This window comes from Rhineura floridana, chromosome 6, assembly GCF_030035675.1.
Source record: "Rhineura floridana isolate rRhiFlo1 chromosome 6, rRhiFlo1.hap2, whole genome shotgun sequence".
Classification (NCBI taxonomy): domain Eukaryota; kingdom Metazoa; phylum Chordata; class Lepidosauria; order Squamata; family Rhineuridae; genus Rhineura; species Rhineura floridana.
The window spans coordinates 149,332,212-149,355,920 of record NC_084485.1 but is presented as its reverse complement, the minus strand read 5'-3'; the positions used below and the strand labels follow the sequence as shown (position 1 = coordinate 149,355,920).

Genomic DNA, 23,709 nt, shown 5'->3' with positions numbered 1-23,709 from the left:
AAGTGACAAGGAAATAACCTCCAAATACAAAAGAGGAAAATTCAAGTTCTAGGACTTGAGAGTGGCTTCTGGAATAGGTGGGCAGAGAAGACACCGGCAAGCCCTGGCCGAAAGGAAGGAGTGCAATGTCGCACACGCTTCTAGCAGTAAATCCCATTAAATTCAGTGAGATTTACTTCGCAGTAAACCTTAATTTGGATCGTGCTGCGGTGATGTGAAACTAATGTATGCAGATGGCATAGGACACGACGAAAAGGTGAGATTGAAAGATGAGGATTAACAACGTGAAAGGATCAGGAAAAGAGAGAGCGCGCGCGCGAGAGAGAGACCCGGGTGTCAGAGCCAAGAGAGAAGCAGCACAGGTCTGAGCCGCGCCGTGGTTGTCATGACGATAACTCACACCACTATTCATCCCCTCCTCCACCCCCACGCACTCCGCGTCGCCATGGTATCACCTCACCCAATAGGAAACCGGAATAGGAGGTCGGCCCGTAGGGCGCGAGCGAACGAGGGAAGGGTTTTGCTGTGCACTAAGGCGGAAGTGTGTCCGCTGGAGCTTGAGCCGCGGCCGGAAGTGTGGGTTAAGTGGGGGTGGAAGGCATTGACGGTAAAGATCTCCAGAGTCCTGGCCAGCGCCTGCTTGGCTGATCTGCGCGAGTGAAGGCGGCGTTGTCGAAGCCGGAGGTGGTGGCCCGAGTGGGTCTCGCGAGAATTGCCTTCCTCGGCCAGGAGGCGGAGAGCGGAGCCGTTTCCCCTCCCCTCGCTGCTATCTCTTTCCCCCCTCCCTTTTCCCGCCTCCTCCCCCTCCAGGAAGAGTCTCGACCTGACACGGGAAGATGGCGGCGGCCGGAGGCGGCGGCAGCGGCAGTACAGGCTGCGGCGGCTCCTGGGCAGCAGGAGGGGCCGAGCTGTGAGACCCCAGGGCAGGGCCGGCGTGGACGGGCGGGCAGCGAGCGGCGGCGGAGGATGAGCTTGCTTTGCGCTCAGTATCTCCGGTGAGGAGGGCGAGGGGGTAGTGTCGGGGGGTGAGGTGATGGGTGAGAGCGTGTCTGTGGGGGCATATTGACATTTCCTGGGAAATATGGATGGGCTGGTTGTGTCCCTCCTCTCCATATCGTTCTTTATGCCCCCCCACCGGGAATTTAAGCCTGGGAGAGGCTGGCGTGCATGTGAGGGATGCTGTGCCACAGGAGCCCTTTCACGGGAGGATACTGAGTGGTGGTGGTGGAGGGGGTGGCAGTGGTGAGAGGAGGATATAGTCTCTGATGAGGGACTTCTCACATTGTGATTCCGGCTTTGGTTATCTTTGCTGTCAGATGCCCATGCAGCAAAAATATGTATAGGTTTAAAAAAAATTCATCTACCAACTCATCGGTGTAATGTGTCTACACAATGTGAATATGACTACACACACACAAATGTAATAGTGTGAGTTTGGAATTTGTGCATAGTTCTCATGATTTGGGGTTTGGGGTGACACAACTGTACCTAAAAAGAAATTTCAATTAGTAAAAGGTGAGAAGTGGAATATAGACATCTTCCCATTCCCCCACCCACCCGGGTCTCATGTAACCACATTCACCTCCAAAGGCATACTAAAACGAGAGAATGAAATGCATGCTTCTTAGAAGAGCCCTGTGAGGCAGGAAGTAGGGTGTCAATATTTGGAACAAGTAAAATGGGGTGGGTAAGATGCTAGACAAGAGAGAATAAGATTGGACTACTATTGTGGAGGAATAGCTTTACTGCTCTTGCTGAGAGGGGGAGATACAGTGAGAAATGAGAATGTACAGAAGGGCGATGACGTTTCATGGCTGATGGGAGAGATGATGGTTGGATGAGCAAATGAGAAGACTGCACGGTAGAGAGGAGTAGGCTGTTAAGGGAAGTGAAGTGAGGGACCCTTGATCACTTAAAGGTGCTGTGTAGTGGCAAATTAGAAGCTGAGCACGACAACTTTGCTGTCATAGATGTATTTTAACTTGCTTGTTTTTCTGCATGAGCTCTGCAGTATTGGATAGATGTGTCACAATCATGCTATACAGTCCTGCTCCACATTGTTAAATGGTACCAGTATTTGACCTCATGTGTAAAGTTAAACCTATAGTGGCAATAGGCTAAGTACCTTGAGCTCCTTTATGTAAGTTCCTATAGACTTAATTTCCAAATGACAGCAATCTGACTACAGGTAGTCTGAAAGTTCTCTTCTTCTAAGCTAATCCAGGAAGCATTTGTTGCTCTAAGGTGTGCGTACTGTAAATCATGAAGGTGTAGAATAACACAGCCATGGATAAAGGGAATAATTCTTCCCAGCAAGGTCTTCAGTCATTTGTGCTTCAGATAATACTGTACATTACTCTGCCATCTTGATCAACTTTAGATTAGTTTAAATGATAGATTATTGTTGCTAAAGGATTTATATGCTTTTCACTTCCAGCAACTTATCAAGGACATACTGTAGCTCTGTGATAGCATATTCGATTGACACATTCTGGAATCTTGTCATCCTAGTGAAGACCGAGAATCAGCCCTGTAGCCAGCCTTCCTTGTTAAGTGTGGCAGCTGCATTTCTAGGTGGGGCATTGGAGGGGAGAGGCGCATAGTGCCAGCCAATCCCCCCCAATGGTGGAGAGGATGTGAGGGCCAGGCTAGGAGAAGGGAAAGGCAGTGACCTGCCCCCTCACTTCTCCATCCAGAGAGTGTGTTAACTTACATGAATGAAGTTTAATCTGTTGAATTGTCTGAGAGATCCCCAGGAATACCAGACTCAAAAGCTTGACTTTGCCTGTAGCCACAGTCCCCTTTCACCTGCGATCGGTCTCTGTGTTCTGATTCTTCATGAACTGAACTCCTTTGGTAAAGACAGTGAGCTCCTGAGCTTGGCTTTGATGCTGCATTAAGTATCTCAGTTTTAGATTCCACCCAAAAAACAAACTTGTCCATACTACAAGTTTAGGGAAGGGCAGAGAGAAAATAAATACTATAACTCCTACTTGAGAGGCCCTCCTTGTAGTCTTTCTCCTGGCCTTTAGATTTTCCTTCCTGTTGGGCAAACAAGGGAGAACTTTTTAACTGGCTACTATATAAAGGATGAACTAAGCAACTGGAAACTCATTGTGGAAAGCAATTTGATTTTTTTTTTTTATTGGTTGCTGGGTTGATTTTTCTGCACAAACCCTGAAAATGCCTCATGCTGAGTTGCACATAATGGGAAAGTCAGAAATTAGGTCTGAGTTACAGTCTAGGTATCCAGCCAGTCAGCTAGCTAGCCTGCAGTGTACACAGCAATATTTCTATTCCTCTAGGGCTGTTCCATCCTTTGCCATCAATTAATCAAGAAAAAGAAGAAAAAATAGCCAGTATGATTGTGAGTATAGTGAGTGGTTTAAAAGAGTTAAAGGGTAGCCATTTTTTTCAGATCACTTTAAGTTATCTCTTTATTTTATGCTTTAGCGATAAGCACCCAATCCTGCTCTACTCATTGTAATGACTGCAGAATAAACAAACTCCTCCTTCTTACTGCAGGCAAACAAACATGCTTCTTTATTGCTGGCTGGATAGGCAGCACAACTGAAAATGAAAAGCAGAACAAAGGAAAGGCGAAGGGGTGGAGTCTAACTTTACCACATAATTCAAAGTTCTAATATTTATCTGTTCAAGGGGCATATTCCTATACAGGCTGTTTTTTCAGGATACCTTCAGTAATTTTAGGGTGACTGTGATCATGAAAAATCCACCCTCAATCAGAGAAAGTCTTGAGTGAGCAGACTGTTGGGAGCTCTTCCATATGAGGCTTTTATTGTGAATTCACCCTGCCTTATTCACTGAATTTTTCAGAGGGTCCTATTCTTAAATTGCTCCTGTTCTTAAAACAAGCTGTCATTCTTTTAATGGAGGTTGTCATTGTCTGTCATGTCACAAATTTAAAAGAAATTTCTTCCCCCAAATCCTAGGAGGGGGGCACATTCATTTGCCCCTCACCCCCCAGCTACAGGCCGGCTGAGAACTGTTCTTCCTTTCTCTGTTTATAGCATAGAGGCACATAAATGAGAGCTCTAAATGATTTTCTTAGCTACAGGATAGCTGTACAGATACAGATGCCTACAGAATAGGGCAGGGGGTTATATTTTTTGTTTCTGTTTTAAAATAAGCTGTGATTTGTCTTCTCCTAAAAGAAGCATCTCTGAATAAGGAGGGTCTATCCATATATAGGCCTGTGTCCTGTCTTCCCTCCTTAGGGAAGTTGTTGGAATAGGTGTGACTCCAGATGTACTTTGATGGTGCATCCTTCCTTGATCCATTTTCAATCTGACTTGATACCTGGTTTGGATTGGAGAGGGTGTTGGCTGCCTTGATAGATGACCTGTACCTGGAGATTGACTTGGGAAACACTTTCCTTGCTGACCTTCTTAGAGCTCTCTGCTGCTTTTGATGTTGTGGACCACATCATTCTTCAGAACCATTCACAGTATGTGTTCGGGGTGTCAAGACTTGCTCTTCAGTGTCTTCATTCCTTTTAATCTGAATGGATCCAGAGAGATACCGTTAGACAGGTGAGTGCAGCCCCATGGGAATTAGCATGTGACATTCCACAGGGCGTAGAGCTCTAGAGCTGTGTAACATCTGTATGAAATTATTGTGCAAATTCCTCTAGACCTTTGGGATTGGGTGTCATCAATACACTGATGCCCAGTCCTGTACCTTATTAAGTAGGCATCCAGGAGCTTCCATTTCAGTCCTTAACTAGGATTTGCTGCTGGGTTTGGAAGGATGATGTTGAACAGATAATTTAGACAAATTTGAGGTGGTGCTGGTGGGAAATCCTTGTGTCCTGGAGGGGTATTACATGCTGTCAATCAATAGGGTCGTTATGCCATTGTGTAGGTTTGCAACCTTGGTGTCACCCTGGACCCTGTCTGCCTTTTTGAGAAGCAGATTGCTATAGTCTCTAGAGCAGGTAACTGTCAATTCCATCTTCTTAGAGCTCTTTGAAGAAGCTGCATGCCTTTTTCAAGAACAAGAGACCTTGTCCTACCAGATCCCTACTTTTCTCATTTCCATGCTTGACTGCCGTAATGCACTTTATACTGGACTGCCCTTGATGATGGCTCAGAAGCTTCAGCTCCTGCTCAATATTGCAGCATGTTGCTTATTAAATATCAGACAGGGACATGTGCAGTCTTTGTTTTGACAACTTTACTGGCTGTTGTGCTTCTGGGTCCAAGATGCTGGTTTTAAGCTATAATGCTCTAGATGGCCTGGAACCCACATTCATTGGAAACTATATCTCCATTTATCAACTCTCCTGGCATCTTCATCAAGGTAGGTATTGCTTTCTCTGCATTTTGTTTGTGTAACATAAATATCTGCTTCAGTAACAGAACTGCAGCTAAGTCCCCACAAGGCTGGGAGATGATTTCTCCTTGGAACTTGGGGATGATTCTTCTTTGCTTTCTTTCCAGAAGGATTATAAAGTCTTACTTTTTCATTAGATCTACAGGATATCTCTCTTGAATGACGTTTCTGACTAATACATTTTTAGTGGTTATGTTTGTTACTCTGTTCTTATTGATTTTATCTGATTATGGTTTTATCTTTCCTCTGTAAGCCACTTGCTGAAAAATACTGAAAAAGCAGCATATAAATATTTCAGATAACTGCAGGGCAGCCACTGACAGTGTCTCTTTGTATGCCCTTACAGTGTTAATTGTGCATAGATCATAACTTGAAGGTGGCACTTTTGCTTGATCTTGGAGGTCATGATGCATCATGAGAAGGAAGCCATATTTTAGGTATTTTTATTCAGATTGTGCAGTGCATATTTAGCACCTTTCAGTTGAATCTATGAGGCACTAGAGGAAACAGTGAAGATGCTGGTGTAATGCTAATGGCTTGCCCTATCATAAAATGAACTGTAGAGTTCTGCATCTGCAGAAGCTTCTGTACAGTCAATAATGGTAGCTCAGCATATACATTATAGTCAAGAAGCTCTCCATATAATCTGGTGAAAATCCCTTTTTTAAAAACTCTAGAAATCCATACCTTGTTTGCTTCTATTCCTTGACTAGTTGCATATTTACATTACATCTGTAGTGACAATTCTGTTAGGATTATACATAATAAACCCTTTATAGCTGTTCCAAAACATGTGGTATTGTTCATGTTTTCCCTTTCCAAAAATAATGGGTTAATAATTTTTTCTTGGAGAAAAGAGAAAATGAATTGTGGCCGGGGAAATATTCTAGCCCCACGAGGGCTGCAATCCAATACATGTCTACTCAGAATTAAGCTCCTTTGGGTTCAGTGGGATTTACTCCCAGGTAAGTGTGTATTGGATTGCAGTCTTAATCACTTCAGCTGCTGTATGTAGATGGTAACAGAATTAATTGCTGCTGGATAATCCTTCAATAAAGGTCTGCCAAGGAATAGTTACAACTAGAGAAGTACAATTCCAGTAGTAGTTAGCCACTGATAGTCATAGTGGTAAAGTTGTAGGGCAAACATGCTTAGAAGTACTATGGTGAAAGGTGAATTATATGCAGTTTGTGGCAGTTGTAAGCAACAAAGCAGAAGTGATAAGAGGAACAGAGAAGTAAGCTTGAACATAGTAGAATTTACTTCTCAGTAAACTTGCAGAGGATTTCACTATTGCTTTTTAAAGAAGCCAAACACACCTTCAGGCCTTGCAGACATTCACAGTACACAAACTAAACCAGTCCCGTGCAAAATTCAGAATATATTTAATGTTTCCAAGGCTAAAGTATCTTCAGCTCTCTCAGTTATGCATCATAAGGGTTCGGTAGAGGACAAAATACATGATTTTGAAATCCTTGTTTGTATCTCATATTTGACTGGATACTTCAGTGTTGAGCAGTATTGTAAATTTCAGTTTACCACTAGGTTCAGTAGCAATGTGGGGTCTCCTTTGAGCCTGTTTCAAAGTGAAATCAGTATTAATTCAAGTATCTATTTGAACTCTAGTGAATGAAATTGAAAAATGTTTCATATATCAACTCTAATTAAGTTTCAAAGACTTCATTAATAGTCTTTCAGGAATTTGGAATAGTCTTTCCAAATTACATCAACTCTCAGTTGATGTGAAATTAGTATACCTTGTGAATCAGAGCCATCGTGATCTTATGTTGTCTATTTTCACCTTAAGGTGGCTGTTTAACTTTGCACATGTAAATCTGCCAGTATTTGGGCATCAGTTATTGACTTCTAATTTAGGGAGAGGCAAGAGCGATAAATGAGGGGAAATGATCTGTCTTACCAAATGGCTTCTATTTCCTACAGGTTTTCTATATTTTATCTTTTCAAAGTATTTTCCTGTGGAGGAGTGGGGAGAAGAAGAGTAGTTCGTACATAAAGAAGAAACAATCCTCTTCTGTGGCTTTAATTTTGCACGTTTATCCTATCCTGGTGCTACAGCTACTCCTCTTGGCCCTAGTTTTGACTCAGCTGCAGTATTTCTGAGTGCAAACCCTCTATAAGGTTTGTTCCTACTCAGATGTTTGACCTATAAAACAGATCAACACAATTAAAACACAATTACTAAATTCTTTTAAATGGTAAAAGATTATATCTTGGAGAGAAGCTTGAAATATTAATATATACTGTTGATGTACTTGGTATAGAATTCTCAGGGGCAAAAAGTCATAGTCTCTTTGAGATCTAAAAGTTGCAGAAGCTGGTAGAAACTTCAGTTTGATCCAGGTTCCTAACTGCCCCTAGCATTTTATGGTAACAAGGAAGTCAATGTTGCCATAGCCCAGAGACTAGAAATCTATTTGGCATTGGGTATTGTGTTGGAAATATATCAAGAGCTAGAGGGCTTGATGAATCTCTATATGGGTATTATAATTTGATACATCTTACATAGATAATGTAGATACTGTGACTATTGGCTGGGCTGAATGGAGTTGGAGTCCAACATTTGGAGAGCTACAACTTCCATACCTCTGATTTATTCTTTGCAGAAATTATTTTCAAAAAAAAAATAGTAGTGTGGGTTATGGGTCTTTACTTTTCTCAAGATCAGTGGTTTTGAAGCTTTCTGTCTTGGGGAACTCTTTTTTATGGGCATGTCTTCCAAAGAACCTGTGTGATGTAGAAGATTATGGGACATGTTCTAGGGTTGGTCAGTTCAGACATTTCATTGTTCTGTGTGAATTGAGGGTGCATCTGGAACACTTCGCTGTTTGCCAAACTTTCTTTTGGGAAAGTTTGGCTACAGTTACTGATATTCAGTGAGAAGAATCCCTAATAAGTTTCACCTCAGGGTTCTCTGAACTACAGTTTGAAAACTGGTATTTTTTGCTGCAGTTTTCTTTCAGATCTATTGTTTTAATACTGTACCCCTTCTCTGAGAGTTGCAACTCCCTAGAATTTCTTTCCTGTCCCCCAACCCCCAATTTCTGGCTTCTGGCTCTCCGTGAGATTCATATTCATGTTAATCAGTTCTACCAGCTCTGCTACCAAAGGAAGTGGGAGGATAACTGTACTGGTAGTATGTGCTCAATTGTGCCTATTTTGGTCCGTCTATCTGCCTAGCCTTTTGTCTTGATCCAGATATTCAAGTATGTTAAATTTGCTTCTAAATCAGGGAAAAGCTAACGTGATGCCCTCCAGATTTGTTGTACTACAACTCCCATCATCCGGACTGTAGGCCATGCTTGAACAGGCAGATGGAAGTTGGAGTTCAACAACTTCTGGAGGGTACCAGTTGGCTATCCCTGTTCTAAATTATATTACATACATAGTAACAGTCTGGATACTTGGAGTTCATTAATGCCTTGTAAGTAGTCCGTTTTATAGACTTCTGTTTTAGCTTGCATGCGATTTGACACTGAGTTTCACAAAGAGCACCCTTTGAGAACCTGAGGATCTCTATATGTAGGCCTGCCCCAACAAATTAGTCTCTGAGCATTCTTTGCCAGTGTGCACTTTACAGGACTGTTTCTGTGGGATTAGAAAAATGGGGGATGTCTTGTAGCTTCCTCAGATTGTATAACTGTGGCAGAGAAGCTTTTTTGTCAATTTTATTTCTTCCTGATGGGTTTCAGAGCAGTAGTCAAAGAGAGCTGAAGCTTTGGAAAATGTGTGCTGTGGATTGAAGATCTCATAGCATGTTATGTATCCCTAGGCATTCACCATAGGAAGGTAGTCCTAATTAATAGGTGACTGCTACAGACAGTGAAAGATCTATGGTGGAGTCCTGCTGCTGTCCCTGTGGTCTTCAAAAGGTGGTTGTGCAGTACGTTGCTTAATAAGGTTCTGCAACCTCCATAATATTAATTTCAAAAAGCTCAAAAAAGACTCATCTTACATTTAGTACTTCAGAAAGAAGTTCAATACAGATTTGTGCTTAACCTACCTCCCCTATTTCAATCAAGCCCATGAGGATTTCAAGAGTTCTTGCACTCTTACTGGTTCCCTTTTCTTCCCTGATGCTGTGTGCATTGAGGATTATACTATCTGAATTCATACACTATTCAGTCTCGCTGATTAAGGGAAGCTGGAAAATAATAAAATGTGTGTTGTGCATGCATAGTTGTACTGAACTTGAGAGATCAGTTGAGTTCTTGCGGTTTTTGAATGTCCATCCTGTAGATCCTGGTGTTAGCCATAGCCAATGGCTGAGTGCTGTTTGCTTTTGTTTACCTGCTTACTTATGTTGTGATCATGCAGGGGCAGTCTACACTTGTAGTAATAAACATGGGTCTGCAGACTCTGGAAGCCTTTTTACTGCAGAAGACTGAGGGGCATGTGGTGGTTTGTAGGGAAGAAGTGGCATGCACAACTGGTTGTGCACTTCAGCCCTTATCCTCAGGCACATCCATCTCTTGACATGGCAAACACTTCTGGGGAATATGGTTGGGCGGAAAGTGCCTGGTGAAAGGATTGTGGAAGAAGAGGCACATATCCCTGCCAGTGCTTCTCCCCTGAAAATCATGTCTGATTGCTGCTTAGCAGTGGAGAAACAACAGTTGTCATTCTGAGACCTGAAAATGTAGACCAATCTTCAATTGTCTACATACCCAACTCTTTTTTAATTTAAAAAAAGTAATTTTATTAATCCTTCATTACATTACACTTAGTAATACGTAACAATATTCATCTACAGTAATTATTACCACACTTTTCATGATGAACATTTGCATTGTATGTTCTTGTGCTTAAAGAAGTTTGATCATGTTGTTCACCATATGTTGATTCTTGCAGCTTGTGTATGCACACAGCAATATTTTTTTCATGTGCAACTTGGTCTTATTTCTGATTATGCTTATACTGCAAATCAAACTAAAGCTTTATCCTTGAAGTCATGTGACATTTGCAGGCGCTTGCTGATGGCTTTGAGTGATAGCATTGTATATTACAGGCTTTCAGATGGGAGACTACGGCTGCGATGTGATCTAGCTGGCTGATTTACCTTTTAGATCATAATGAGTTCAACTGAGAGAGGCAGTTAAAGGAACTCTTTAATTCACTGTTGTGTGTGATGCGAGCCTAGTGAAATCTGTAAAACTGGACCTGGTGTTTTCCAGTATTTAGAGAGTAGGATTTCAGTGTCATTGTCTCTTTTCCTAACTAGCAGAAGCAGAATACATCATACATAATAAAGAAATACAATGTGAACTGGCAGGATTTTTGTTAATTGCAGAGGGGTAGAATTCAACATTGTATGAACGGACATCCACTCATGCAACAGGACTTCTCTCCCTGCAGCCCCCCCCCCATGTCCCCAGAATCTGCTGTAGAGGGTCCCTCATCTCTTTAGAGCAGATTTTGGTGGTGTGCATGGGAGAGGAGAGAGACGTGACGTCCCGTTGTGCAAGTGAAAATCTGTACCACTCACACACAGTGGCTGATGCAACCCAGAGTATGTATAGTTTGTCTAGAATGCTGATGAATATAAGGCCAATCTTGGGGTGAGGGTAGGTAACAGATGGGCAGGACAAAACAAACCCTATCTAAACAGAGGTAGGGCATGTCAGAGCATCAGAACCCACACTGCATTTGGAGTATCATTGCTCACATGGGCCAGAGTTGAATGCAGGAGGACAGGCCTGGAGCTGGCACACTGATTATGCCCAGATTGGGTCTGATGCTATCAGGTGATGGAGTGGGCCAGCTCAGGATTCAGCGAATCCCAGAGTGGGCCAGTCCCGGAACACTCCATTGGGTGGGTGCATCAGGGAGCTCTGTGGACTAAGTCTGGCAGAGCTGGGCAGGGGGACACTTCCACTCAATTAACACACATCCCCACGCCTGGCACAAAGGTGGGCTGGTTTTGTAACCTAAGTTGCTTTGTCATGAAAGCAGTCCCAACCTGTTACGAGTACGTACACGCTTGTTTTGAGAAGTATAATATGTGAACTAACAGATCATAGATACAGTCAATGAGATTGATTTACCTCCAAATAGAACATTGCATCTAAGTGTATTTTTGTAGTCTTCAATCATTTGAACTAGTGTTTATACCTCTTAACTAGCTCTAGAACATGTCTTGTACATTGAAGATCTTCTAAGAGTTACCTTTCTGTAATAAATCATGGTTCAGCTCTTCTAAAAATATTGCCTCACATTTCTTTCTTTGGCATTCTCCATGTTTCTTCCAATATATTGTTCTTTCAACTTCTGTGGAAAGGTTTTCTTGTTGCTTCTGTTCCCTCCTGTATGATGTTCTTTCCTGTTCATGAAGTCAACTCATTGCCAAGAGCTTAATGTGTGGGTAGGGGAGAACATAAGTGGGCATGCACATTCTCTTCCTCTTTCTCCTACGTGTCTAGTATTTGGAGTCTGTGACATAAGGGCCTATTTCTAAAATTATTTATAGGCCACCTTTTTGGGCATAGCCTGCTCAAGGCAACTTACACAATATAAAACACCATTACAAAATGTACAACAGCAGCACTATGAACAATCATTTAAAAACATAGGCCAGGTAATTTACTTTTTCACACAGTCATGTATAAATACTCTAAACATGTGCATCTGCCCATTGGTTTTGTGTGTGTGTGTGTGTATTTAATGTAAGAAATATATATCTCACATTGTCAATTAAGGTTTCCAAGGCAGTTGAACAAGCATAATATTAGACAATGATAAAACAGCAAATTCAGATTAAAGCAGCATTGTTTGTGTTAGCATGTCGGCCTAGAGAGGTGTGCTGCTGTTGTGGTAGTGCTAGAAGCAAACAGGCTGATATGCATGATAAGTGCATTTAAATGAGATGTGGTATTTGTTCTGCATGTAAGTGCGTTAGCTGTAGTCATTTGTTTCAGCCCTTTGCTATGGTCATACTTTGTAAAATGGGCAATATTTGTGGGGAGCATGCAGAACCCTACATTGCTCCCATTGGGAGCCTGCTTTTTATTTCATACTAGCAGAATGTCCATCATTATAGCGTGAAGGATGAACCTGTATATTGCAAACACCCCTTGGAAAGAGAGCAGTCTGAATTTGCCCACTCTAACATAGGAAGCTGCCATACACTGGGTCAGACTATTTGTCCATTTAGTCCAGTATTGTCTACTGTGGCTGGCAGTGGTTCTCCAGGGTCTCAGACAGAGGTTTTCTCCAATACCTGCTATCTGGTCCTGTTTAAAAAAAATCAGCAGATTTTTTGAAGATTGAACCTGGAACCTTCTGCATACAAAGTGTCCCAAATGCTAGACAGGCTTGATGCCTCACAGAATTGAGCCTACCCATTTGGCATGTAGTTTAGCTTGGAATGGACTGCCTTCAAGTCGATTCCGACTTGTGGCAACTCTATGAATACGGTTTTCAGGGTAAGTGGTATTCAGAGGGGGTTTACCTTTGCCTTCCTCTGAGGCTGAGAGGTAGTGACTGGCCCAAGGTCACCCAGTGAGCTTCATGGCTGTGTGGGGATTTGAATCCTGGTCTCCCAGGTTGTAGTGCAACACCTTTACCACTACACCACACTAGCTCTCGCAGTTTAGCTTACTTGTACATTATGAAGAAGCTTGGGATCTTTTCAAAGCATGGATCATTGACCTTTCCCACTGTCACACCATTTTTCACTAAAGAGCTGCTGTTTTTCTTAAACAACAGGAATGACTCTTTGGAACTATGTTTACTTTTGGAAAAATGATTATCTCACATGGATTCTTCACTGGCAATTGTGAGGCATTGCCAGTTAAAGTAATATTAATTTGAGAAGAACCGCTAAAGTGAAGAACAGGAATTGGACGATGTGTAAATTGAGGATGAAGGTACCAGCTACCAGGAAACAGGACCTGGGACAGGAGCTTTGATAGCAGGTGTTTAAGTGTCAAGGTTAAGACTATTTTATGGGAAAATAGACAAACAAAGCATGACATTGCAGTCTGTTTATGTTTTGCAAAAGCGGTGTGCAAATGGAACATTGCATTTGATGAAGCAAAACAGTATTGAGACCTCTTGCACATATTTGTGTAAAATAAGTTCTCTTTAAACACAGGACAAAGAGAGGCTGGGATTAAAATTTTGAATATTCAAATTACAAATATCTTTGTGTATTTTATCTGATTTTATTTATTTGATTTATGTCCCACTCAGTATATATATTATACTGTATGTGATATATCTTCATATAGGTCTGAAGGCACATGAGGCCACCACCTTGCTGAAGTTAAGCAGATTTGGGTCTGGTCAGTGCCAGGATGGGAGACCACCTGGGAAACACATGTGTGCCACCTTGGGTTTCTTCATGAAGGAAAGGTGCTATGTAAATGTAAGAAAATAATAAATAAATAATTTTTCTTAGACAATGCAGACTTTTCAACATCCTTCTGAGCTTTAGCATCAACATATTAGAAAGGAGATTTTCATTTTAAGTTGATGTTTGTTTGTTTTTTAAAGGTACTGCTGTTTATTTGCCTAATCCTGAAGAGGGCTGTGGGTTTTATGAATCAGAAGTTATCTTGATTCTTTTGGCTCTTGAATTTAATGTATATAATTCAGATAGAAATTGGAAACAGCATGGTGTGGAAAAAGTGGTTTTTCTTTCTCATAATACTAGAACCTGGGATCATCCAGTGTAGCCTAATGGTTTGATGAGGTTAAGGATGTCCAAAAGCATGTAATTAACACAGTACATAGTTGAATTATGGAATTCACGGCCACAAGATATGTTGATGAACTCTAACCTAGGCGGTTTTTGAAATGGCTTAGCCAAATTCATGGAGGATGTTAGTAATTGCCATGAACATCCACAAGATTTTTTTGGGGAAGGGGCGGAAAGTAAATACACAACTAGCATCTGATCGGGTCTTCCATGTCTGGTAGAACTGAGTGATCATGAGGCCTGGGCCCCAGGTCTTATCAAGCTGTGTAAACGTGGCCTCCAAGAAACTTGTATACCAGGTCTACTACTCCATTGTTTCTTATTGGGTAGACCAAGTGTCAAGATGACATCATTTTACCAACAGCTGAAACCCTCTGTTCTTTCCCTGACTCCTTTCCACTTGTACAACTCTTGTATGGCTGCAACAATCAACTTCACCCCACCAATGCATTTTCTTAAAAATTCAACACACAAAGATCACAACATTAGACTATATTATTTTTTATTTATTTAGAAAGATTTATAAACCACTTCATCATAAAACTGTCTAAGTAGTACACACAATAAAATATTGATAAAATAGCTAAAATTTACAAAAATGTTTTAAAACAAGTATACATAAAATAATGTATCTTTTACTCAGTACTCTACCCCTCCCCCAGCAAAATGGGCATAAGAAAACTGGGTTGCCTGGCAGGGCTGGTGTAATCTATACTATCTCAATTACAGTCCCACTGCCTGCAATATGGATATAATAATGATTGGCTTGATCTGCATTGGCAGGATCATTTTTAAATGTTTATGAACTAAGAAAATTACATTTTGAGGGATGTGACTTAAGACCTGAGTTAGAAAAACATGAACTCCTGTCTTTGCTGCTGCCTGTTGTTTTGGGGTAGATTTTCTATTGCCAAATCACAGCTACACTAAAATCTTGGATTTCTAAAATGTTTGTAGTAAAGCAGCAGTCACTTCCTCACCAGGGAAGACCAGAAAATGCCTTAAACATGAACCAAGAAGTTCCTCCTTGAGACAATGAACAGATGTTTCTCTTGGTCTAATTGTCTAGATCGTTTTTCCAAAATGTCAGTCATTGTAACGATATGGGTAAAACACTGAAAGGTGGGAGTAGCTAGTTTCTCACAAAATGAACGGACAGAATAGTTAACATTTTCCTTAGCTAATGGATCTCTGGACCGTTAGTCTGCTGTGACTATTTGGCAAGGCACTTTGAGGATAAAATTGCTCGTCTCTCTGGAGACGTTGATACTGTTTTGAGTGCAAGTCCAATTGTGGGGTTCAATGCTAATTCTAGTTCTATTATTTGGGATAAGTTTAGGTTAATGCGGTCTGATGATATGGACAAAGTGCTTGCAGTAATGTAGCTGATCACGTGCCCTCTGGACCCTTGCCCTTCTTGTCTGATTAAATCTGGGGGAGGAGTTGTTGAGATGGGCTCAGGGTGTGGGGAATGCTGCTTTACACCAGAAGGTGGTGCCTGTTGCCCTTCAGTAGTGTGCCTACTCCTGGCCACAGTGTTTTAAAACTACCATCATCTGCTTGGTAATGCTCCATTTTTGAGCAAGATGATTGTGAGGGTTGTGGTTGCACAATTGCAAGTATTCTTGGAAGATATTGATTATCTAGACTTATTCCAGTTTGAGTTCTGACCTGGCTTTGGGACTGAATCAGCCTTAGTCACCCTGATGACCTTTATCAAGAAAAGGATAGGGGAAGTGTGACCCTATTACTCTTACTTGATTTCTTAGCATCTTTTGATACCAGTGAGCATGGTATCCTCCTAGACCAGCTCTGCAAGGTGGGAATGAGAAACACTATTCTTCATTGGATCGGTTCCTACCTGTAGGGTTGGTTTCAAAGAATAGCGTTGGGGGACGTGCCCTGGTAACTATGCCTGGGGTCTCACAGAGTGCTGTCTTGCCCCTCTTCTATATGAAACCACTGGGTGTTGTCATGAGGAGATTTGGAGCAAAGACTCATCAGTATGGTGAGGACAATTTCTCTGACACCTGAATCAGGTGTGACTGTGAAAGCCCAGGTTGAGTGTCTGGACTCAGTGATGGACTGCATGAGGGTCAATAAATTGAAGCTTAATCCTGTTAGGATGGTGGCTTTGCTAGTGATTATTTTTACTGTCTGGGATATAGGGCTGTTTTATGTTCCAGATGGGTTGCACTCCCTGTGAAGGAACGAGAACATAGTCTGGGAATACCCCATGATCTGTTTTTTGTCACTGGAGGCTCAAGTGGTCTCAGTGACTAAGAGTGCTTTTTACCAGCTTTGATCAGTGCACCAGCTCTGCCCATTCCTAGACAGAGATAGCTTGGCTGGGATGATCCATGCATTGATAACCTTACGAGTGGATTACCGCATTATGAGGTTGCCCTTATGTTTACTCTGAACTGGATCCGTGTAGGCCCAGGAAAAAACCCAAAAAAGTTTGGAAAAACGCTTTTTTCTCCTGAGTTTTCATGTTTTTTTCCGGGGCGCAATTTCACATCTCTTCTCTGAACACTGCAACTAATGCAGAATGCGACAGCACAGCTTGTGGCTGGGGTTGCCATCTGTCAGCACATAACACCAGTACTGAGGAAACCGCAGAAGCTACCAGTATGCTACCAGGCCAAATTTAAATTTACTGTTAGTGTAAAAGCCCTAAACAACTTGGGATCAGGATTGCTGAGAGAGCCCCACACCCCCTTTATACCTGTCCGTCACTGCAATCGTTTGGGGGTGGGGCTCCTCATGTACTGCATATGCCGGAGGTTCATTTCATGGTGGCTTTGATTATGCTCTGCAGCACAGTAGGACCTGCCTTGTGATACACACTGCCTGTTAAAGTTAGAAAGGCTCTGACACTATGCATTTTATCAGATGCTAAAAACTCTCCTATTTCTAAAGGCTTTCCCAGAAAGATGAATTGACTCACGGGCAGTATGGGTTACTTTTTGAAGAACTGTGTTTATCTGGTTGTTTTACACATTGTAGTTGGCATTTCTTATGTTTAGAGGATTATCAATGTTCCAAATAAACTAATTATTAATAAATACAAGTGCTAGAAATTTACTTTCTTTTAAAGACAGCAAGTCGGGATTCTGGTAATTATGGTTCATGGCGGGGGGAACTACCTCCATCCCATCCTGTCTGACACCCCCCCCACATAGATATGCATGTCAGTGGTTAAAAGTTATGACTGATTACAACCTACATGGGTTCCTACTGGGAGGAAGGGCGGGAAATAAATCTAATAAATAAATAAACAGGATCAGAGCACACCATGCCTCTGAATACCAATCACTGGGGAATGACAGTCAGTAGGGGATATTGCTAACAGCAGTCAGTTAGATGCTGCTTATTGGCTGCCCACAAGCATCTGACCATTCACTGGCCGCTGTTGGAAACTGGATGCAGACTGAAACATATTGAAATGACAATGGTCAAGTTTTGTTAAAAATACTTGCCTGTATCTGAACAAAGTTTTCACTTGAGAAAGTTTATTTTATTTATTTATTTATTTATTTATTTTATTAAATTTCTATACCGCCCCATAGCCGAAGCTGTCTGGGCGGTGTACAACAATCAAACATCAAAATACAATAAACCACATATAAACAAATTTAAACTTTTTAAAAACTTTAAAATTATAAAAATTCTCCAGAAGAATCAGGACATTTTCAACACATACTAAAATATTAAAATGCCTGGGAAAAGAGGAAAGTTTTAACCTGGCGCCGAAAAGATAGTAATGTTGGCGCCAGGCGTACCTCATCAGGGAGATTATTCCATAATTCGGGGGCCACCACTGAGAAGGCCCTTTTTCTTTTCTTTTATTGGATTTATATCCTGCCCTTCCTCCTAGTCGGAGCCCATGGTGGCAAACAAAAGCACCAAAAACACTTTAAAATTTACCAGTCATTAGTAAATTGTACTCCTATGTCCCTGCCTATCACAGAAACAGCCTCACCTAGATCCCTCCAGGGAGACACTTAAGTAAATTTTGATAGGGCATCCTCAACTTACATTGTGTCTGTCAAGTAACCAGCATAGATGGGGAAATCTAGAGCAGCCTTCCACAACCTGGTGTCCTCCAGATGTCTGGGACTACAGTTCCCATCATCCCTGAACATTGCCCATGTTGGCTGTGGCTGATGAGAGAATTCAACAACATCTTGAGGGTACCAGGTTGGGGAATACTGACTTCAAGAATGATCTCTTTGATGAGTAGTTTCAAGGAAGTAGGTAGGAGGGGAAAATGTTGCTTAGATTAGAACAAATGTATTTAGTTCTCTTCCTAAAGAAGTCCACCAAAGCCTATTATTACAGCCTTTGGGAGTAGAAAAGCTGTCATGTTTTAGGTAAAATGGAAATAGACTGCCTTCAAGTCAATCCCGACTTACGGCTATCCTATGAATAGGGTTTTCATGGTAAGCGGTATTCAGAGGGGGTTTACCATTGCCTCCCTCTGAGGCTAGTCCTCCCCAGCTGGCTAGGGCCTGCTCAGCTTGCCACAGCTGCACAAGCCAGCCCTTTCCTTGTCCGCAACTGCCAGCTGGGGGACAACTGGGCTCTTTGGGACTCTGCAGCTTGCCCACGGCTGCACAGGGGGCAGGGCACGTAACGCCTGAGCCACTCGCTGTGGGGGTGATCTTTAGCTGGCCCTTTACACCCAGGAGACACGAGCGGGGATTTGAACTCACAGACTCTGGACTCCCAGCCAGGCTCTCCTCCCCACTGTGCTATACCAGCTATTTATGTTTTAGGTAGGTCTTCCCTAAATAACTGCTCAATGTGTGTTTATTCTGAAGTTACACTGTGTTAAGTGGAGCTGAGCTTCCAGGTGAGTATGCATAGCATTGCAGGCCCAGTGGTGGTTGAATTATGCTGGTGCTGAATTTTATGGTACTTGCTTAATCATGTCAGATTGTCTTGTGAAATAGACGGGGCATAACTACAATAAATAAAGTAACTTTCATGAACTCAGAATGAATTTGGGATTGTAAGGGCCTTGGTGGCCACATTAGTTTTTTCAGCTTCAAACTACTCCCAAGATAGGAGTTTGTATGTCTCCCATACTTGGGGAAAAAATACTTTGTAATGGAAGTAACACTAAAGTTGAAGAGCTTGACCCCGTATAAGCAATCTTGTTCCCGAAGTTGGCTCTAAGGAATGCTGACCTGGTCACATGCTGCTGGTGAGTGGGGGATGTTTTCATCTGCACCCTTTGGCTTCTAGCAGCCTTCACTGGCTGAGGAGGTGACCTGCCATTCGCAGCCAAATCTGGTCCACAGTGTAGCAGTAGCCCTAGAGGCAAGCTTGTAATACAAGCCTTCACTTAATGCTCCAGGGAGCTAGATAAGGCCTGCTGTTGTTGAATGGCAGGCTGCCACTGGTTGGCCAGCCCCATTTATGGTCAGTCCAAAGGCAAAGGTGCCACCCCTCTTTGTTTTTTATTTTTTTCTGGGATGTTTGTTGGATGTTTGTGTCCTGTTTCTGAGCATGTGTTTTTGCTGGGATGAGAGACCAGTTAGTGTATATGTTGTGAGTGCAGGACAAAGCCACTTGAGCCACTCAGGGTGAGAGCCTGTACTGGGAAGTGGAAGAAGATCTCTATGGGTGAGAGAGGAAGATGTGTTTGCAACACCAAGGTGAGAGGTGGGGTGGTTTCTGTCGTTTAGCTGGGATGGGTGGATCTGTTATGTTGTCTGCATTCTATTGCTGCAGTTAGAAGTGGGGTAAGGGAATTGTGTGCCTGGGCCAGGGAAGGGGGAGGAGAATGGGACTTCCATTCCTGTGAATCTGGGGATGCTGGTCAGCCAACCTGCTGGTCTGGTGGTGTTGCTGCTGAATGCCAGGTTTGTCCAGAATAAAACATCTACCATCTATAACCAAGATCTGAGCAGATGAGCTGCATGGCTGTAAGCTAACTTAGCTGTGTCTGCTCAGATACTTGATGCAACACCAGTCTTAAGTCAGAGGAGCGGGGTGGGGTGTACTGTTATCCATAAAAATTCCATCTCCCTTGTCACTAGGAGACCACTTCACACTGTGTCTGGGTTTAGGGGACTGTTTGTGGTGTTGGCCAGAGAGACAGAACAGGGATGTTGTTAGTGTACCGCTCACCCCACTGCACTACAACCTCCTTGACTGAGCTGACAGAGGTAGTCTCAAATGTGGTGTTGGAGAACCCCTGCACAATAGTGTTGGAGGACTTCAGTATCAATGCTGAGGCTCCCTCAAATGGGCCAGCTCAGGACTTCATGGCCTCTATGACAACTATGGGGCTGTCTCAGTTCATCACTGGTCTGACACATGTAGCCAACATACCCTTGTCCTGATCTTTGCCACAGAGAGGATTGGTAATACCCCATTGGTTGGGTGGTTTGTTGTGAGGCCATTGTCATGGATGGATTATTCCCTGGTGAGGTTTGGGCTGAAGATAGCTACCTCATGCTGCAGGCCGCCCTTGGAGTCTTATGTAATCTGAGGGATCCCTGAATGTTCTGGGGACATGGCTGGCACTCCTGAGTGCCTTCACTGTTGCTGTGGAGCACGTAGGCCACCTTGGTACTCCAGTAACCTGTATACAATGAAACAGGAGGGTAGTTGGGTAGAGTGCAGGTGGTGTAAATCTCAGACTGTATCTGACTGATGAGGTGTGAGATCACATTATTGTACCTACCATGTGGCAATGGCAAAGAAAGCCTACTTCTCTGCCACCATTGCACCCGGCAGAGCTTTTCCGAGTGGTGAATGGGCTTTTGTCATCTGGCCAAGAGGGTTTTGCTCTGACACCCTTGGCAGCCTGTAAGAACTTTGGGAGGTACTGTAGGAACAAAATTTAACAGATTCAGACCAAGTTGGAGGCAATGGTTAAAGAAAGTCCAGTGGAGATATCCAGTGCACTGTCTGTTCCATCTGTACTTGATCAGTTTCAATTATTGCAGCCTGAGAATGTGGACAAGCTGTTTGAAGAAGTACAGCCAACCGCCTCCCATCTTGGCAGCTTAGATCTAGCTAAGGGGGCTGATTGGCTGGATCCTGGGAGTAATCAGTGCTTTACTCGAGGAGGGTAGAGTACCACCCACTTTGAAGGAGGCAGCAGCGTCCCCCCTCCTTAAGACAACCTCCTTGGAAGTGTTAAATAACTATCACCCAGTGGCAAATACATGCTTGAGAAGGTAGTGACAGTCCAACTTTAGGCATGCTCATAGGAGACTGAATATCTGGATCCATTTCAGTCTGGCTTTAGGCCTGGTCATGGCACTGGAACTGCCTTGGTCACCCTGGTTGATGATATTTGTCAAGGGAGAGATGGGGGGAGTGCAAACCTGCTCATTCTTCTTGATCTCTTGGTGGCTTTTGATACCGTTGACCACAATACCTTTCTGGAGCAGCTCTGCTCCTATCTCCAGGTATGTTTCCAGAAAGTAGTTGGAGGAGGCTTCTGTTCAACACCATGGGAACTTTCCTATGATGTCTTGCAGGGTTCCATCTCGTCCCCATTGCTATTTAACATTGATATAAATCTGCTGGGACCAGTCATCAGGGGTTTTGGAGTGAAATGTCACCAATATGTGGATAACACTCAGCTCTGCCTCTGGGTTCCATCTGAATCAGGAGAGATGGTTGAGGTACTAGACAGGTGTCTGGAGGCTATGATGGGCTGCATGTGGGCCAACAAACTGAAACTGAACCCTGAAAAGACAGAGGTGTTACGTGTTCCAAGTTGTTGAGTTGATGAGGTGGGAAGATGGCCTGTTCTGGATGGGGTTGCACTCTCCTGAAAGAAGCAGATTCGTAACTTGGGGGTACTCCTGGATCCAACATTATCACTGAAAGCTCAGGTGACCTTGGTGGCTAGGAGTGCTATATCTGGTTCATGAGCTATGTCCCGATTTGGACAGATATTACTTGGCCACAGTACTCGATGCTCTGGTAACGTCCAAATTGGATTATTGCAGTATTATTGTATGTGGGGTTGCCCTTGAAGACGACTCAGAAACTTCAACTGCTCCAAAATGCAGCGGCCAGATTACTCTGGCTATACAGTAGGGCCCCACTCATACAGCGAGTTACGTTCCAGACCTCCACCTAAAAGCGATACCTGCCAAAAAGCGGGACTCTGTCAATAAAATGGTGCCCGACACCCAAAAAACACCATAAAAGCGGAACTAGCGCCGTATGAGTGGGGCCTTACTCTAATTGAAAGCTGCCGTATTAGCGGAACGCCAAAAAGCGGGGCCCTACTGTAGTTGGTTTTAGAACTTAAATAACCCCTGTTCTAAAACAGTTGCATTGGTTGCCACTTCATTTCTGGGCCCAGTTCAAGGTGGGAGGCTGAGCTGGGTATCCAGGTGGATGAGGGGTTATAGGACAAGATGTGGGGGAAGTTTCCATATAAAGCAGTGGCAACCTTGTACAGGGCAGTGGCATTGAAAATAATACATGATATGATTGTCACATATCACTAAAATCTCTTTGGCATGCTGGCAATAGTGTGCGATGGCTGGAGGGTGTAAGCATGCATGGTGGGAATGTCAGAAAGTGGCGAGCTTCTGGATTAAGGTAAAGGGGTTACGTCAGACAGATAACAGGTCAAGAAATACTACTGACGCTAGAGCTTGTTCTACTTAATTTACTCTTGGAGGAAAATAGAGGTGTTGATTATTGGTAGCATGCTTTTAGTAGGCATCTGTATGGATCACTGGCACTGGAAGGTATGGGAGACAGCATTGCTTGAAAAGATGACCCCCAAATTAAGGCTCTGAAGGGAAAAAGAAAAAAGACAACTTTACAGTGGACTGGTGGCCATTTATGACATTTACAGTGAATGACAGTACCAGGTAAGTTCCAGGTCCCTTCAAGTGCTTATGGATTCTGTAGTTAATAATTCTTTTTCTTTAAAAATGTTGGTATATAATAAGGCTTCTGTCCTAGAGAGCTGTATGTTTAGTTTGTATTGTATAGGTTGATTATGGAGGGGTGGGGTGGTTAGTGGGAAGGAGTATGGGAGGAGTGGGCGAAAGGGAGGATGGAGTGGGGTTCTGTTGGGGGGGGGTTCTGGTTATTGTTGAATTTTGTTGGATTATTTGAAAATGAAAATATAAAATAAAAAAGCAAGTAATTCTAACTATATTAGACCCTGTTAACTTAAACATAGATTCCCTCTGTTTAAAAATACTTCAGTTCCAAGCAGGTTTCAAAGATACCTTATATATGAGGGACTTTAATCATAGACTGGCTTGTGAACAGCACTGAACCATTTGTAAGACTGAATTGCTTGTGCACATCTATATGACTAAAGTCAGTTTAAGTTAAAGTTGTATGATGCCACACTTTGTGTTAAGCAGTAAATGTTTTGTGTGTTTGTTTGAGTAGGGTAGACAAGAGACCAGCTGTCTCTGTGGCTCCCCCTAAAGTTCATTGTTTCTATTCTTACCTTATAGTGAATTTTGGTTGTGCAGAAGCCAGACTTGGCTGAAGCTTGTGACACAGATGGGAATAAATGAAGCACTCTGATTGTATAATGTTCTCCTTAGGAGTAGGTCACTTTAAACAGGCTGTGCCTTGAGTAGGGATACTTACAGTCTGCTGTTTGAAGAAAAAGGCATTTCTAG

The 23,709-nt window shown here is 42.8% G+C and overlaps 1 protein-coding gene across 2 annotated transcripts in view; it reads left to right on the top strand.

The window, feature by feature from the left end:
* The first annotated feature begins 539 nt into the window (after positions 1-539).
* SMG7 (SMG7 nonsense mediated mRNA decay factor) overlaps positions 540-23,709 on the top strand; it is a 91,752-nt gene continuing 68,582 nt past the window's right edge. The window contains exon 1 of one of the 2 annotated variants that reach the window (XM_061634063.1): positions 540-995. In XM_061634063.1, coding sequence (XP_061490047.1) covers positions 967-995 — 29 coding nt within the window. In that variant the 5' untranslated portion in view covers positions 540-966. The remainder of the gene's footprint in view (positions 996-23,709) is intronic. The other variant, XM_061634064.1, reaches the window with a different exon arrangement.